Source organism: Microplitis mediator, chromosome 4 (genome assembly GCF_029852145.1).
Source record: "Microplitis mediator isolate UGA2020A chromosome 4, iyMicMedi2.1, whole genome shotgun sequence".
NCBI lineage: Eukaryota > Metazoa > Arthropoda > Insecta > Hymenoptera > Braconidae > Microplitis > Microplitis mediator.
In genome coordinates, this window is record NC_079972.1 from 15,523,472 (window position 1) to 15,541,344 (window position 17,873).

Sequence of the window (17,873 nt, forward strand, 5' to 3'; positions counted from 1 at the left end):
ATCACTGTTATCCATATCACGTTGATTATTTAAAAGTACATAGCTACCTTAAAATTAATAATTATAAATTTATGTATTAAACTATATTGTCATAGCACTCGTACAACTTTAAATTACCAATTAGCTTAATTATTTTCATCAATAAGTTCTGCGAGCTGCCGAGATTCAACGACCGGTAGAGAGCAAGTCCGATGTCTACAAACATAAGCAGTAGCTCTGCCGTTTTGCATTTTCATTTTTTTCACAACTTCATTGCGACGAATTAATACCGAGTCAGTATCTTCTGGATCTGTTAAAATAACTAATTTCGCGGGTATCATACGGTCTCTTATAATGTCCAGCAATTCTTCAGTGTCTTTAGCATCTTTTTTACCAGCAATATATATCTAAAATTATTATTATTTGATTTTTTAGCTCATTAATTAATTACACATTAATTAATATAGACGTACTTGAGTCGTAGCATCCCAGTAATGTAATAAAGCACAGCTTAACTCAGGAATAGCAATAGGCATTCTCATGAGGGTTTCACTAAAGAAACAAAGCAGCTCAACAACTTTGCTGTTGTAATCCGTGCGGTTTAAACAAGAGGCTAAACGCAATAAATTGCTGCATGCTACTGAGTTACTTGAAGGTTCAGCGCCATCATGATCTAAATTTAATTATAAAATTTTTAATTAATGATTTTAAGGAAAATCTTAAACAGTACCCCGTTCCCCCATTTTTTAAATACAGTAGACCCTCGTTGTAACCCAAGGAGCACACTTGCCTTTGTGACATCTATAAGATATCAGTTTTTAGGCTACTTTCTGACATATCGAAAAGGCAGCAATATGCTGACAAAACGATCAGAAATTTATGTCACCGAAAAAATGTCTACTTAAAAGACTTAACACAAGTGACGACAAAAAGTAAATTACAAATAGTGGTAAAATAGTAACAAAATAAGTCATCTAAATGGTTTTTTAATTGAAATGAGACAGGAAAAACAACACGATTCTTCTCTGTCTTCGGAACAAACATTTGCATGTCGTATTTATACCAAAAAAGATGACTTTGGGACAAAAAAAAAAATTTGTCTTGTCCTTTTAAAAGACATCTTAAAGTTGTCTCTGTGCTACTTGGGAAGCAACATCGGACGCTCTAATTCTTGTAAATTGAATTTTTCCCGCAAGTAAGAGGAGACTGAAGCGATGCTTATAATTAAAATTTGATTGATTGATTAATTAATTAATTAAAAAAAAATTAATTGAAAAAAGGACAACGTAGTTACAACTTTGCCGAGATATTTGATTAAATAATTACTTACAGTTGTTATCAATTGGGAGTCAAACGAAATTTTTTGAATAAATTTTAGTCTACAAGATTTGAAAATTCGAAGTATAAAATCGACATGAAGATTGTACTGAAGTTTCATTCAACTCTCAATTGATATCAAGTGTACGTTGTCCTTTTTTCAATTAACACTTAATCTTTTTTAATTAATTGATAAAATTTGGATACGGTTTCCGCGGGGGAGGGGCCACTGTCTGAGAATGGCCTCAACGAAATTATAAATAATAAATATTTACCGTCTTTTAATCTAAGTATTATATTTTTATCAGTATTTGTCGTATTAAAGTAGCCACCATCTTTGTCATCCCAAAATAATATATTCTGAACATCCTGCAATTCCTCAGCTAACTCAAGCCAGTGTGTATTTAAACTGGCCTCGTATAAATCCAGAAGTCCTTGAACTACAAACGCATAATCTGCATGGAAACCATGTATTGGAGTTTGCCTATATAATAAAAAGTTTATTTTACAAATTTAATATAAAATAATATAAAATTTTAAATGACTCACGGCTGCATTATTATGTCTCCATCACCGCGATAACAACTTCGTAATAAAATTTTTTTATTTCCATCATACAAATAACGTTCTATAAAATTAGCATTATCTTCAGCGTATTGTATGTACTGTTTATTTTTAGTTGCAACACCAGCGCACGCCAGTCCACTTATCATGAGACCTTAAAAAAAAAAAACTCGTTTAAAAATTGTAATTTAAAAAATTATTTTATAAATAAAACATTATCTATAATAACCATTCCACGCTGTTATTATTTTATCATCCAAGTGTGGCCTGGGTCTTTGTGATCGGGCTTGGAAAAGTATTTGCTTGGCTTCTGATAAATACTTCTCAGCATCTTCAACACTGCAGTCAAATTTATCAGCAGTATCTCTTATGCTTCCAAAAACAATCAGGACATTCTGGTTCGTCAGTTCACCATGTGGATCCTTAATGAATATTTACAATTAAAAACCAATTAAATTTCATTTTATTATTAATTACTTACTTGTCTTTTAGAAACATTACCATCATTTTTTACATTAAAATGGTACGAAAAAATATCACTTAATTTAATATCACGACCAGGTAGTTTTTTATCCAGGTGTCTTTCAATTTCTTCCATAGTCCATACGTAAAAAGCGCCTTCTCGTTTATCAGTTGCGTCTGCAGATGGTAGAGAATCAGCATCTTCAGCACTATAATATCCCCCGTCCTTAAATTTCATAATTAATCCATAAATATTTTTTAAAAATTGTATTTATTTATAAAAAAAATTACCTTGTGTCGTAGGTCTCGTGTGACATAAGTTACAATATCATCAACAATATCAGAAAAAAATTTATCTTTAGTGACAATATAAGCGTTCGAGTACGAACGTAGTAATTGCGCTTGATCGTAAAGCATTTTTTCAAAATGCGGCACGTGCCATTTACCATCAACTGAATATCTTGCAAAGCCCTTAATTAAAAGTATATTTTAATTAATCATCATTGACTTTAATCATTTAAATAAATAAATAAATGTCATTATTATTTAATACCTGACCGACATGATCATGAATCCCGCCGTTAGCCATTTTAGTCAAAGTATGTAAGCACATACTCAAGCATTCTTGATTTATCTCATTTTTAGAGTCGCTTGCGTACATATGAAACAGTAAATTTAAATTAACCGGCTGAGGAAATTTCGGAGCATCTGAAAATCCACCGAACTCGCGATCGTAAGATCTTATCAATTGTTGGACGCATAATTTAACACAATCTTTGGGTGGTGGATTTTTCCCCTTTTAATAAATACAAATAATTATTATTATTATTAACAATAATAATAATAAATTATTATTACTTACAGCGGCGATTGATTGATGTTTATTTTCAGTTGATGTTTTTAATAATTCAAGAATTTTATCTCCTGACTTTAATAAATCACTTTTACTTTCCAGCCACTGAAAAAATATCAACATTTTTTGTTTTCTAATCTTTTTGAAATGAAATAAAAATTTAAAAATTATTACTACCTTGTGTGCAATGCTGAGTAAAATTTTTTTAAAACCAGGTTGCCCAAATTTATCAACTGGAGGAAAATAAGTACCGCCCATAATAGGAACCAAAGTTGGTGTTAAAAATACACTCATTGGCCAGCCTCCATGTCCTGAAATCGACTGAACAAAACAAAGCAATCAAAAACTGGTTATTTTTAATCAAGAAGCTGTAAAAAAAAAATACCTGGACAAATGTCATGTATATTTTATCAATATCAGGTCGCTCTTCGCGATCGACTTTGATATTTACAAAATATCTGTTCATAACTTGAGCGATTTCATCGTTTTCAAATGATTCCTTCTCCATAACATGACACCAATGACAAGTCGAGTAACCAACAGACAAAAATATCAATTTGTCTTCTCTTTTAGCTTTCTCCAGTGCTTCATCACTCCATGGGTACCAGTTGACTGGATTACCAGCATGTTGCAATAAATAGGGCGATTTTTCAAACGCCAATTTATTTTTTTTGACTTTCGTGTCACCGTGAGATGTTGATGCCATTCTTACAGTATATTTATTGTACCTTGACCTAAAAATAAATAAACAGATAACACTCATTGACTATTTATCAATTAATTAATAAATTAATTTAAAAAAATTCCCACCTTTGTAATTGCAAATCATTAACAGACAACTGCGCGTGTAAAAATCTCCGATAATTGTTATTATTATTATTATAAATCTTAGTAATCTCTGATAAGCAACGTATTGACTGAAAAATATAACATCTTCCAAAACTCATAACATCTATTTAATAAAAGGCAGTCGCCTAAACTCAAATTTACTTGAAGAAAAATTATTAAAATTAAATTTAATAATTTTTATAATATTTGCAACCATCAAAATTATTTATTATTATCCGCAACTTAAATATTTATTGTTAAATTTTTTATGTAAACTTTAAATGACAAGCAAAAACTTATGATTGATTACTTCAGTCCATACTGTTGCCGGGGAATGTTTTATTTTAACGAATTATTGTTGTTATTATTATTATCAGGGTTAAAAGACATCGAAGATCATTCAAAATATGTATGATAATTTCACAGCAATAGATAAAAAAAAAAAAAAAACGTTTTAATTAGTACTCAGATTACTTTATTTTTATTTTTAACAGCAAATAAAAAAACACTTATGACAGCTGTCAGCTGTTACGTATTTCTTCTTTTTTTACATTCGCTCATTACAATTAACAAGTCTAAATTCTTTTGTTGCAATAATATTGACGTAATTGATGTTTTTATTCATGCATGCATACATATATGTAAATATATAGTACATACGTAACGTCATATTTTTAAATAATTCGTAGATGGAGTGACTAGACCATTTTTATTTTTGTTTGTAAGTAAAAATTAAAAAATAAATTTTTAAAAAAATCATTAATCAGTAATTAAAAATTGTAATTATAATTTATTTGTTTACTTATTAAATTTATAATTTATTTTTGAATGTTGATAATTTATCAGTTGAGTGATTTAAAGTGACATCTGTATGTCATAAAAATTTATAACAACATTGGGATATGTTTTGTTGTTTATTCATTCGTAAATAAATTTTTACACTTTGTACTTTTATATATTTAATAATTAGGGAGTGTACTAAATATATTAATAATTATAAATTTATAAATTAATAAATAATGGCAACTGTACACCGCGAAGCTTTTCAAAAACAAATTCAACAAGACTGGGCCAATCGTGAATACATTGAAGTCATTACTGGAAGTATCAAAAAAATAACAGATTTTTTAAATTCATTTGGTAACATACATTTATATTTATATTTATGATATGATCTTGAAGTTTGCAGATAATTAGTAATTTTCGGATTTTTTTTTTCAACAAATCGATTACAAAAAAACAAAAACTAAAAATATGCACGTGTAGAAAATTTTAAAAACTACAGGTGCAATTTTTTCAAATATTTTTTTTTTTAGGCTTATCGTCTAAAAAAAAATCCAAAAATTATTAGACGTCTGCTAACTTCAGTATCATATATTTATGAATGATCCTAAAGTTAGCATACATTTAAAAATTTTTGAATTTTTGTTTTTCAACAAATCAATTGCAAAAAAATAATATAAGAATATGCACATGTAGAAAGTTTAAAAAACTACAGGTGCAATTTTTTAAAATATTTTTTTTTTTATGGTTTATCGTCTAAAAAAAATCCAAAAATTATTAGACGTCTGCTAACTTTAGTATCATATATTTATGATCCTGCAGTTAGCAGACAATTAGTAATTTTCGGATTTTTTTTTCAACAAATCGATTACAAAAAAACAAAAACTAAAAATATGCACATGTAGAAAATTTTAAAAACTACATGTGCAATTTTTTCAAATATTTTTTTTTTTAGGCTTATCGTCTAAAAAAAAATCCAAAAATTATTAGACGTCTGCTAACTTCAGTATCATATATTTATGAATGATCCTAAAGTTAGCATACATTTAAAAATTTTTGAATTTTTGTTTTTCAACAAATCAATTGCAAAAAAATAATATAAGAATATGCACATGTAGAAAGTTTAAAAAACTACAGGTGCAATTTTTTAAAATATTTTTTTTTTTATGGTTTATCGTCTAAAAAAAATCCAAAAATTATTAGACGTCTGCTAACTTTAGTATCATATATTTATGATCCTGCAGTTAGCAGACAATTAGTAATTTTCGGATTTTTTTTTCAACAAATCGATTACAAAAAAACAAAAACTAAAAATATGCACATGTAGAAAATTTTAAAAACTACATGTGCAATTTTTTCAAATATTTTTTTTTTTAGGCTTATCGTCTAAAAAAAAATCCAAAAATCATTAGACGTCTGCTAACTTCAGTATCATATATTTATGATCCTGAAGTTAGCAGATAATTAGTAATTTTCGGATTTTTTTTTTCACCAAGTCAATTACAAAAAAACAAAAACTAAAAATATGCACATGTAGAAAATTTTAAAAACTACAGGTGCAATTTTTTCAAATATTTTTTTTTTTAGGCTTATCGTCTAAAAAAAAATCCAAAAATTATTAGACGTCTGCTAACTTCAGTATCATTTTATATTTACATATAAATTAATAAATAATTAGTAGCTAGTAATTATAAATAAATTTTTTTTCTAGATATGTCTTGTAGGTCAAGACTCGCAGTTTTGAATGAAAAACTATCGACACTAGAACGCAGAATTGAATATCTCGAGGCTTGTGTAAGTAATTAATTTTAATTTACTTTTCTCAATTAATCTCAAGTGTTATTAATTTAAAAATTTATTATTACAGGTAACGAAAGGAGAAACTTTGACGTAAATTCAAAAATGAGTTATTGTTCAATCAGTATTAGAATTTTTAAAAATCACAATCATTATGTAAATATTTTGATTCCATAAATAAAAAGTAATAATATCAAAGATTTAATTGGTTTTATTTATATCCTGATCAACATATAAATATATCGATTAAATTAATTGCTAATATAAATTTACATAACTATTTAAAGTCGTGGTTTCAGAGCAATTATATATTTTTAGTTTAGTGAATTAAACCAAGACTTGGTCTAGTTCTATAGTGAACTTTATTTAGATATCAATGAATTAATTAATCAATCAATCAATCAATGATATGATTTATTTAATAAGGTCTTCTTGGCCACTCCGATTTGACTATTGACATATCGTATTTGTAATTTCCGTACTCGTAGTGGTCATGCCAATTGAAAAATTTCCAATCACATTGTATGGAATCTTTTTTAGCTAGAGCTGCGAACATCAGCAATGCTGTTCCCCAGAGAGTGAATGACGTCGTCTTCTTCCAGGCCCAAAGGATTGGCATGCACGATACCGCTGAAAATAATATTCAAATTATTACTGTTATTGTTAACACAATTATTATTAACAAATAAATCAACTCACCACCAGCAGCGTAATTCCACTTGTCATCTTTTCCTCTCAGATCTGTTGCTATGTAAGTCACACCTGCGAATGCTGATGCTAATCCCATGAAAGGAACGAAATAGTACCCCAAAATATTTGCTGTTTCCGCAATATTTTTAGCTTGACTCAACACCACAGCATCTGTAGTTCCAAAAAAAAGAGCTGAGGCTATCGCATATTTGTTGATACCCCACAATTTTCCCACAGGATCTTTTCCTTCTGGTTGGTCGTAATATCCTGGCCCGGATAGGATACGAAAAATATGTTCTTCCTTACGATAGGGATTATCTGTAATTTTTTAAAATTTATTCCATCAGTAATTTATGCTAATTATTTATTTATTTATTTGTCTCGACTGAGCAATTCAATTTATAAATCAAAATTTTTTTACTGGAATAGGTTAGGAGACACCATCAAGTTTATTTAATTACCAGAATAATTTTGAATAATTAGTCACCTAGTAATTGAAATAGGGACAATTGATGATGATTTTAATTTATAATTAATTATTGATAAATTATTTATTATAAATACTTACAGAACTCCATGTTTAGGTTTAATCAGCTGGTGAAAAAACTTAAAAATTCTACAGGACGACTGTCAGCGCCCCGTTACATAAGTTTTTATAAAATAAAATTTCGTCAATACGACGTTATTTTGATGACTAAATATTTTGTCTTGTGTTAAATTTAAATTATTTAAACTAAAAAAAAAATTAGTGGTTGATAAATAAATAAAATAAATTTTAAAAATTGAAATGTTTTCTTCCATCAGAGCTCTTCGTTTCGCGGTATTTATTTAATTTTTTGAACATTTCACAACTTAACCTTCATATTTAATTACACACTTGTTTATTTATTTATTTATTAATTAATTATTTGTTTTTTTAGAATAGAAATTTAGCCGGCAGATTATTTTCCCAGCAAACTAATCAAGGTCAGCCTAGCAAACCAACTGAAATAAATGTCGCTGGACTCAGTGAAAATTGTGTTGCTGTTCCACCACAACGTCAGTATAAATATTTTTATTTTAATTAATCAATTTTATTAATTAATTATCAATTTTACTTGTAATCTCAACAGCTGTCGGAGCCGTTGGTGCTGCAAAAAACAAAGAATACAAAAATCCTGAATATTTCTGTTATCATGTAGACAGTTTCGCTGAAGCGGAAGTGGAATTGGCCAAATTCCGACTTCCACCTCCGTCAAATAAACGAAAATTTGGCCAGTAATTGTCCATTATGCCAAATAGTTGAATATTAATTAATCATAATTGTAATTAGTGTATAAATTATATTAAAATAATTACTTACTATTATTTTCATGTAACCACGTGCTTTCATTCAAAATAATACTCATTACTTAAATTTCAACTAATTACTAATTAAAATTAATTTAAAACTCGTGCAGATTTTGAGGTCTTTAATAAATAAAATTAATTATTTGACTTTGGCTGATTTATTTATTACATTCATCAATAAGCTGTCAAATTATACATATTAATAATTAATTCTACTGATAATACATTTTAAATGTTTTTTTTTTTTTTTTTCAATTAACAATACTATATATTTTGATTATTTATATCTAAATTTTTTTTGTTCCTTTAAAATGAACTAAAAGTAAAAACTTATCGTAAACGTACAGTACTTTTGGAATTTATCAGCCGGAATTGTAGTCAAACTTTTGGTTACTGAAAAAATATAATATATGTTATATAAATAAATCCTGAATAATAATAATAATAATTATAATATGAAGTTAAATAATTACCAGTATAAAATTATTTTCCAGTGGTAAACTTAGAAAGACCTTCTAATAAACTAATGTAAGCGCTGTGCTCGTAGTTGGTGCTCAGTTCAATGAGTTTTTCAGCAAACTCATTGGAAATTCCCTTCTCCTCCAAGTAGTTCATCAACAAATCATAGAGATATCCATCAATAACTTCTCCAGCGACAGCGTAGATTTTGTCAGTGTGCTCGCCTTCGTACAGAGAAATTTCATCGATTCCAAAGCAGTCATTGTAGCTGTCATCAGCTCCAGATGCGCCATGCTCGTTGTTGAATGAACATGTCAGTCCCAAAGTCTGCTTGCCCCGAGTGATGTCAATCGTGAAGTTGGGCTTGCTCTTCATTTCTCCGAACTCTGGTTTGTCGTCATTCGGGTCGATTTCACCGTCACCCTCAGCGTCGACAGTGTGATTAACATTGAATGCAATTGTTATTTTTTCATCCTGTATGTTTTTAACCAGCGTGACATTTGATCCGTCCAATGATACTGCGAACCCGTCGACTTCTGTTGGAATAGTTTTCGACTTTTGTGCTTTTTTTTCAGCAACAATCTCCTCAGCGAGGAACTCGATCAATTCTTTCTCAGCTTTTGTGTGCTGGGAACAACGACACTGGTAATTGTGGCCATTTACACATTGAAATTGTTTGTACTGATGTTGTTTAACAATTGGCGCGTTTGTTAAATTATTTAAATTATTATTTAATGTGTTGGACATGTGCCAAAGCGAGCGGGAAATTTGTGAGGTTATTCTATTTGCCGAAGTTGATTTTAACAAATTTTTTAATCCAAATGCACACAATGAATTTCTTACTAGTCCACTCATGTTGATTTATTTTTTTTTAAACTTTTTTCAATTATTATTAAATGTTATCTTTGATGAATCTCAATATCTTGTCTTAGCGATCGGTACTTGCGGCTTTTGGGTTCTTCACAAACGGGAAAATGGCTGATCTTGTTGCAACCACGTGTAGAGATGGATTTTATACGAGATTTTTCTATAAAAAGAGGGCACCACTTTCAAAATCACCGCATTCTTTATTTAAAAAGAATTAAAATTTAAAAAATTATTACCCGCTTAAAAAATATTTATAATAAAATTCAAATTTTAAATTATTTGTCCACTCAACTGTCCAGAGAACGATTTACTAATGAATTTAAATTTCTTTGTCTTAACTTTATATATAAATAAAATTTTTTATTTTTAGACTAAAGTACGCAGTTTTAAATATAAATACGCTGATATATTTTTATTTTTAATTATAATTAGATTAAGTATTTAAATCTAAATATTTAAAACTCAAATTAAATGGTAGCAAAAATTTATTATTTAAATGAGTACTTTGTCTTTAAATTACAAAGTCTTCTTAATTAAATAATTGTAATTTTAAATAAAGAAAAAATAATTATAGTATATAATTAGATAAATGATTAATAAGAACCCTGGAAGTACAACAGAACTAAAGCACTTCTGTGATTAATCATCTCAGCACAGGGAGAACTAATATTTATTTCTTCGAATAATTTAAATAATTTCAGGATACTTTCAAGAGTTTTTGAAACATCTACGATTAACTTCGATTCGAAATTAAAAATTGACAAATAATTTTCTAAATCTTCAACCATTGCCATTCGAAATCTTCTCATTATTTCCTCAGGTACAGATAGTTCCTATTAAATCAAATAATGAAAAAAACAATTGTTTTAATAATTATTTATAATTCAAAATAAAATACCCGGGTAAAAAAAATTCAAGCCAAAATTATAAAATTTGTTATGGCCGCAATGTGGGCGATATTACCACAGCCTCTTCCAATAAAACTCTGCGGCTTCAACGGGATTTTGGCGAAATATTTTTACCCGGGATTGAAAAGTATACTTACCGATAATGAGGGAAATTCAGTCTCAGGGTCCCAGTTATTTAAACAAGCGACACAATTGCACAAAAAATTGTAACGATTTTTAAGAACTTTTCTTCGGTCTTCCGTACTATGAAGCTGAAAATCAGCACCGTAATTAAGTGTTAATTGTTCTCCTTGTTTTATTGTTTGAACAGCATTGAATGCAACCGAAGGGCCGGATGTGTGAAAACACATGTTGAAAAAACAACTGTGATTACATAAACTTATCAATGGCAAAAGCATTATTCCTCGTATGAATTCATCTTCATCCTCGTCTCTAAATATCTGGGCCTTAAAATAAAATTAATTTATCAATAATTAAATAATAAATAAATAAATAAATATTTACCGAACATGAATTCAATAAAACGATATCAAAATGTTTCAACAATAAGCCTCCGATAAATAACGCTTGCTCATCATCAGCAAGATCTTTGAAGTCAGTTATTTTTCCATCAAATATATTATCAGTCGTCGCTGCTAAATAATATAAAATAAAAATACTTTTCAATTGATAAGTGTAATTTGGTAATTTCCAAAGAAATGAAGTATCTGCTGCTAATCCAAAAACACTAGCGTATTTAGTGTCGTCGAAAATTCCATCAGTTAAAAGTTTATTGACAGGATCTACATAAATAATAATAAAAATTTATTTTCTAAATTAAAATTTAATTATTAAATAAATAAATAAATAAATTTTACCAGTGAGTAAATTTAATTTGTCAACTTGGTCTTTCAAATTTTCAATTGATCCCATTTCATTTAGAGCTTTCACAAGCATTCTTAGACCCATAATTTCAGGAGCTTTCATATTGTTGAGTAACATTGAAGTGATAATAGGACATTCGATGTGATGATGTTCCTTCCATGCTTCATTAAGACAATTTTCATCGCAGTAAATAACATTAACACACTCGTGACAAGGAATTCCAGACATAACGAGCTTATAACAGTGCCAGCAGTAACGATATAAATTCTCGGGAGTGATTATTGTCGCGTATGGCTCATGAACTAGGACAGTCTCTCCCACATCAATATTTCTGGTAGCTACAATATGACGTCCTGATTGTTCATTGTATTTTATAGCAATAGCATCCGAAGCTCGAAGTATTTTCGTATTAGTACTAGGTACTGGGAAAACTAATTTCTGAGGATTTAAATCTTCAATTCCTGTGGGAAAAATATCCACGAGCTCCTGTAAGATATTTTCAATTTTCTTTCTACTGGCGAAGTTCATTGCTGACATCCAATGACGAGCTTGACTTATTGCTTCTTCGACTTCAGGCCGCATCGTTGGATCCAATGCCAGTAAATTTTTAGCACGACGTGCGTACAACTTGGCTTTCAAATCATCTGGATACCCAATTTTCAATGCCCGTTCAATATCTTTCAGCGAATCTTGATGATGTCCAGTCACGTACGTGACTGCTGACCGATTTGCGTAGCCTTTGGCCAGTTCTTTTGAACTCAAAGGTGCATATGCTATTCCCTGAGTGAATAACTCTAGTGCCAATTCCATTTTACTTTGGGTTAAATAATATTTATTACCATCTTTTATTTTCTCACAAGACTTTTCTTTACTTTTCAACTGATACTTCATCATCGGATAGTGTTCTTCGCATTCTAGCAAACGTTCCATTGTCAATTTAATGGTTTCCTCATAATTTTGACTCGTGCGATCTGGTATTTTTAAAGCTGAAGATTTTTCGTGCCAATATCCATGTGCTGGATCCATTTCTACTGTAAAAATTACAACAAAAATAAATGATACTGAAGTTAGCAGACGTCGAATAATTTTTTGATTTTTTTTAGACGATAGAAGATAAAAAAAAAATATTTGAAAAAATTGCACCTGTAGTTTTTAAAATTTTCTACATGTGCATATTTTTATTTTATTTTTTTACAATTGATTTATTGAAATACGAAAATTCAAAAATTTGTAAATGTCTGCTAACTTTATTATCATTAAAAATAAATAAATAAATTTTTATTTTAATTACAAAGTATAATTACCTGTTTAGTCTTGTGATCTTCTTTTGTTTCAATATATGTACTGTACACATACAATTAATTATTTAAATTTTAATTAATGTTTATTAATAAAAAAAAATATTTTTTTAATTCACTGGAAAATTAATAATTTTTTTCAAGTCGTCATTAATTTTTTTTACTTATTACGCGTCAGTAATGCATTGATACAAATATATGTGTAACGTATTTCTATACATACATATATATATATATCACACACACAACACATCTATGGGAATATATAAATATATAGAGTAAAAAAAGTTCATATATTTTGGCGCCATATCGCTAGAAAATAAGGTTAGACTAGTAGGTACGTATATTAATAAAAATATATAAATATATACAAAACTAATTAACATAACATATATTTTTTTATGTTATTTAATTTATTTTTAAATTAATCATCCAATTAATTAATTATGATAATTATTCTAATCAAACTTAATTTTTAAAAATCTAAATACTTTAGTTTCACATGGAAATTTAATTAATTAATTACTTAATTACAGAAATGGATCCACTGAACCTGTCATTAGATAAAATGTCATTGACAGACAACGTGAGTAATGAAGAAAAAATAAAAGAAGCAATTAAAAAATATTTAATTGACAACAATGAAATGTCATCATCAATAAATGACAAGAAAACAAAAGATGCTAAAAAGTCTGAAGAAAAAGTCAATGAAGCTGATGAAAATTTTTTAAAGTCTTCATTATTTTCAGTGATCGAATTATACACCCAAGCAGTCGCTTGTGCGCCAAATGATTCACGTGAGCTGGCAGTTGCATACGGAAATCGATCAGCAGCTTTGAGTTACGCGAAATTATATGAAGATTCGCTGAAAGACATTGAACGTGCGTTGAAACTTGATTACCCAGATAATTTGCGAGCTAGACTGTTCGCACGTCAAGTGAAAAATCTGCTTGCGCTCAACTCTAAAATCCGTCAAGAAGTCAAAGAAGCACTTGCTCAAACTAATTACTGGATGACGCAAATGGATGAGACCAATAAGAAAATAGTACAGAGTATTTTAAATAAATTAAATCAGCGTAACTCAACTGCTGTGCCTTACAAGAAATGGGACTCGAGTAAATTCCTGCCTGAAGTGCCTGCAGATAATCATAAAATACCGCGCGCTTCAAGTGCGATCAGTCTGGAGTATTCTGAAAAGTATGGAAGACATATTGTAGCTACCAGAGATGTAAAAGCCTGTGAAACTTTGCTGGTGCACAAGGCTTACGCTTCTATTTTACACGTTGAAAATATTTGGAAGTACTGCTGGTACTGTTCGAAACGTACTTGGTCAAGTGTACCATGTAATCAGTGTGCTAATGTTATTTATTGCGATGAAAATTGTCGGAATGCTGCTTGGAATGAATATCATGACTTTGAGTGCCCAGTTATCGCTGCGATGTTTTCTCATGAATTTAATTCTGTATTTATTATGAGCTTGAGGCTGACAATAAAGGCGTTCAAAGAAGCTGGATCTTTGGAGAACTTAAAGGAAAAACTTCAAGACATTGATTCAATTACAGGTAATTTATATTAATCGGGATTTAATGGCAAGTGAATAAATAATTTGGTCGTTTTTATTTTAAGATCCCATGGCTAGAGGTTTGACTGATGATGTTTGGGATGACACCAAGTATGCAAGTGTTTATTCTTTGACCAGAAACTCACCAGACACTATATCAGAACAGTGTTTAAAAAAATCTATTGGGATTTTGTATTGTCTGATAACAACAACTAAAATGTTTGATGACAAAATTGACATTGAAAATTTGGCTGATGATAAATGGGCTAATTTTGTTGGAGAATTAATTTTAAAACACGTGGAAATTAGCAGAGCTAATGCTATTCAAGTAAACAAAATCATAATTAATTTTTTTCTATTCATAAATTAATTGTATTTATTAATTACAGTTAAGAGTCAAGCGTGATCCGGATACTTTCGTTCCCTACTGCGATGTCTTGATGCCTTTCTTCAGTCTATTTAATCACAGCTGTGATCCCAATGTGCACAAGTTCACATCAGGAAACATAAATGCCATTTTCGCGACCCGTGTTATAAAAAAAGGAGAACAGATAGTGATAAGTTATGGCCCGAGGTTCCAAAATTTATCAACAGCTGAACGAAGACAGCACTTGCAAGTCCATAAATTTTTTTGCCAATGTATCGCGTGTTCAAATAACTGGGGACCGGAGTATCGTTTGCCATCTTGCCAAGTTATTATTTATTTTTATTCATATTTTATTTGTATCGCGTTACTAATTCCAAAAGATCTTATATTTTTATTCGCCCTTTTGAAAATAGTAACGCGGTATAATTGAATTATAAATTAACTTATTAACTTATTTTATTTTACATTAACACAGGAACAATCATTGCCAGTTGAAATAAAAAATAAGCTGACGACAACTTCCAGATACTTGTCATTCGTACGCAGTATGTGGAGCAATGCAGATAAAACAAGCAAATATATAAAAGAAACGCTTTATTGTTTATCAGAAATTATAAATACTTATTGTGAACATGTTGAGTATCCTTGTCTTGAAATAGAAGCCTGCAAAGACTTTTTGGAGTTTGTCTATCGGTACATCAGTGATCATTAACTCGCTTACTATTATATTTATTTAATATTTATTACTATAAATTATTCCGTACTATTAAAAAACGTTTTTTCGTACTAATATTTATTTAAGACTAGAGTTAGCTCTAAACTTGTAATATTATAAATGATCCTGAAGTTAGCAGACAATTCAAAATTTTTGGATTTTTTTTTGAACAATTAAATTTGAAGAAAAAAAAAAAATAAAAATATGCACATGTAGAAAATTTAAAAAACTACAGGTGCAATTTTTAAAAAAATTTTTTTTCTTCTGGTTTATCGTCTAAAAAAAAATCAAAAAATTATTAGACGTCTGCTAACTTCAGTATCATTATTATAACTCGTCACCGATTTCGTACTTTTTTATAATTATTTGTATTAGTATTATATGTTCAAAAATAAACCCGTATTTATTTTAATGTTGACTGTAATTATTTACTTAATTATTATTAATTAATGAAAGAGATCAGTTTTACTTTTTATTAAAACATATTGATATTTAAAGATGAGCTGTTACTGGTAGCAGCAGTTGATGAACTACCGGCTGATCTTGGAACTCTCCTGTTGTTGATCATACGATGAACACTAAGAGGAGTCATGTTTGAGCTCAAATTATTTGATACATAAGATGAATTTGAATTGTCTGAATTGTAAGGATTGTTTGGACTAACGAACGCAACTTGTCTGGTAAATCTATAAAAAATGTAAATTTTAAATAATCAATATTTTAAATAATGAGTGTAAATAAATAGGGTACGTACTGATAGTTAGAACGCTGAGCTCGTTGATTACGATTGAAATTATTTACAACATTAGCATCCTGACCAAAGAAATTTGCAGGTGGACCATGTCTGCGATTTGAACCAGCGGCATTGAGAATGTGCTGGTAATTGGGTCTGACTGCTTTCCATTCATCGCAAGCAGTTTTCATTTTCTCTCGAACCTGTTGTAATTTCATAAATGTTTTACGTTGCTCCCAGTACAGACGTTTTAGTGACGAATACTTATCATCCTGTGTGGAAATAACAATCAAATAAATGTTAATATCAAGGTTTTTTTTTAAATTTAATACAGTGGGTAGAAAACTACCGTATTTTGGACGAATTTGTTGACTGCTGCGATCTGGCCCAACTGGAACTTGGCAGTCATCACCATTTGCTCCATGAATTCGATGCACGGTGTATGCAAATCAGCAATTACTGGAGGAAGTGGTTCCTTCAACTCCAACAATCGAATGTCTGGTGCCTGACATTGCTGACAAACGGTACCTCCTTAAAAAATATATAAGTTTATATGACAATAAAGTTAGCAGACATTTAAAAACTTTTGGATTTCTTTTAACGAAAAAATAAATATTAAAAAAAATATTTTGAAAAATTGCACGTATAGTTAATGAAATTTCCGACATGTGCATTTTTTCATAAATATTTTTTTTTCATTATTTATCTGTTAAAAAAAATTTTTTTTAATTTCAAATGTCTACTAACTTTACTATCATTAAGTTTATAATTATGATACTGAACTTAGCAGACGTCTAATAATTTTTGGATTTTTTTTTAGACGATAAGCCATAAAAAGAAAAACATTTGAAAAAATTGAACCTGTAGTTTTTTGAATTTTCTCCATGTGCATATTGTTAGTTTTTGTTTTTTTGTAATTAATTTGGTGAAAAAAAAAATCCAAAAATTTCTAATTTGACTGCTAACTTCAGAATCATTTTATAATTGAATAAACTATTTTTTTAAAACAAAAATAGTTCAAAACAGATTGCATACCTGCCGTGGCACATTCATGACAAAAAATATGACCACATTGTGAAATAAAAAAATTTCTTATTGCCGAGCTCATTAGTAGCCGGCATTTATTACAGCGGAGCCAATTAATTTGCGACATGATCAATTTATTCTTGATGATTTTAATTATTGATTGGAGATCAATTCAGAACGTCCTGGTACTTCTAGAGGATGGAGGAAATGAGTTGGATCCTTGGTTTGTTCCAACAAAATTTTAAATAACTCAAAGTTACTAAAGCGCCCGCGCGCAAAATTTAAAAACTGGCGCTGTCAGTTTATTTTTAAAAATCACGCGTTCCTTCGATTCTGCGTGCTGATAAAACAGTTTGATGTATGACGTCATGATGTAAATATTTTCCGATAATTTTTTCCCGCTAATTCAGTAAGTATATATATGTATATATATCAGTGGTAATATGAGACAGATGAAGTAAATAACTATACTC

The 17,873-nt window shown here is 29.2% G+C and overlaps 8 protein-coding genes across 9 annotated transcripts; 3 read left to right on the forward strand and 5 right to left on the reverse strand.

Annotated features, from left to right (window-relative positions):
- Positions 1-20: 20 nt before the first annotated feature.
- LOC130666942 (spermatogenesis-associated protein 20) lies at positions 21-4,626 on the reverse strand. Its single transcript, XM_057468285.1, has 12 exons — positions 3,986-4,626; positions 3,561-3,909; positions 3,353-3,496; positions 3,185-3,280; positions 2,876-3,118; positions 2,614-2,793; positions 2,342-2,548; positions 2,090-2,282; positions 1,846-2,014; positions 1,572-1,780; positions 453-652; positions 21-386 (listed from the first exon to the last, which is right to left on the reverse strand). The coding sequence occupies exons 1-12, from the start codon at positions 4,120-4,122 to the stop codon at positions 126-128; spliced, it is 2,388 nt and encodes a 795-aa protein (XP_057324268.1). The 5' UTR covers positions 4,123-4,626; the 3' UTR covers positions 21-125.
- Positions 4,627-4,807: 181 nt separating this feature from the next.
- LOC130666954 (probable protein BRICK1-B) lies at positions 4,808-6,783 on the forward strand. Its single transcript, XM_057468302.1, has 3 exons — positions 4,808-5,143; positions 6,498-6,580; positions 6,654-6,783. Exons 1-3 carry the CDS (start codon positions 5,023-5,025, stop codon positions 6,678-6,680), a joined length of 231 nt encoding a protein of 76 aa, XP_057324285.1. The 5' UTR covers positions 4,808-5,022; the 3' UTR covers positions 6,681-6,783.
- Positions 6,777-7,983, reverse strand: LOC130666952 (uncharacterized). The gene is made up of 3 exons (XM_057468300.1): positions 7,842-7,983; positions 7,283-7,591; positions 6,777-7,213 (listed from the first exon to the last, which is right to left on the reverse strand). The coding sequence occupies exons 1-3, from the start codon at positions 7,849-7,851 to the stop codon at positions 7,002-7,004; spliced, it is 531 nt and encodes a 176-aa protein (XP_057324283.1). The 5' UTR covers positions 7,852-7,983; the 3' UTR covers positions 6,777-7,001.
- LOC130666953 (uncharacterized) lies at positions 7,951-8,644 on the forward strand. The gene is made up of 3 exons (XM_057468301.1): positions 7,951-8,093; positions 8,194-8,311; positions 8,386-8,644. Exons 1-3 carry the CDS (start codon positions 8,061-8,063, stop codon positions 8,532-8,534), a joined length of 300 nt encoding a protein of 99 aa, XP_057324284.1. The 5' UTR covers positions 7,951-8,060; the 3' UTR covers positions 8,535-8,644.
- Positions 8,645-8,741: 97 nt separating this feature from the next.
- On the reverse strand, positions 8,742-9,922 carry LOC130666950 (complement component 1 Q subcomponent-binding protein, mitochondrial). The gene is made up of 2 exons (XM_057468298.1): positions 9,076-9,922; positions 8,742-8,995 (listed from the first exon to the last, which is right to left on the reverse strand). The coding sequence occupies exon 1, from the start codon at positions 9,914-9,916 to the stop codon at positions 9,086-9,088; it is 831 nt and encodes a 276-aa protein (XP_057324281.1). The 5' UTR covers positions 9,917-9,922; the 3' UTR covers positions 8,742-8,995; positions 9,076-9,085.
- Positions 9,838-13,215, reverse strand: LOC130666945 (SET and MYND domain-containing protein 4-like). Of its 2 annotated transcripts, none has more exons than XM_057468291.1 (5): positions 13,005-13,215; positions 11,694-12,728; positions 11,341-11,618; positions 10,974-11,282; positions 9,838-10,761 (listed from the first exon to the last, which is right to left on the reverse strand). In XM_057468291.1, exons 2-5 carry the CDS (start codon positions 12,724-12,726, stop codon positions 10,522-10,524), a joined length of 1,860 nt encoding a protein of 619 aa, XP_057324274.1. In that variant the 5' UTR covers positions 12,727-12,728; positions 13,005-13,215; the 3' UTR covers positions 9,838-10,521. The 2 variants fall into 2 exon arrangements, with proteins under 2 accessions (XP_057324274.1, XP_057324273.1); XM_057468290.1 differs by having other exon boundaries at positions 11,694-12,731.
- LOC130666946 (SET and MYND domain-containing protein 4-like) lies at positions 13,179-15,861 on the forward strand. The gene is made up of 5 exons (XM_057468292.1): positions 13,179-13,335; positions 13,535-14,560; positions 14,625-14,887; positions 14,949-15,251; positions 15,402-15,861. The coding sequence occupies exons 2-5, from the start codon at positions 13,537-13,539 to the stop codon at positions 15,636-15,638; spliced, it is 1,827 nt and encodes a 608-aa protein (XP_057324275.1). The 5' UTR covers positions 13,179-13,335; positions 13,535-13,536; the 3' UTR covers positions 15,639-15,861.
- Positions 15,656-17,862, reverse strand: LOC130666951 (zip homologous protein 2-like). The gene is made up of 4 exons (XM_057468299.1): positions 17,410-17,862; positions 16,724-16,905; positions 16,396-16,646; positions 15,656-16,327 (listed from the first exon to the last, which is right to left on the reverse strand). Exons 1-4 carry the CDS (start codon positions 17,525-17,527, stop codon positions 16,117-16,119), a joined length of 762 nt encoding a protein of 253 aa, XP_057324282.1. The 5' UTR covers positions 17,528-17,862; the 3' UTR covers positions 15,656-16,116.
- Between the last annotated feature and the right edge of the window lie 11 nt (positions 17,863-17,873).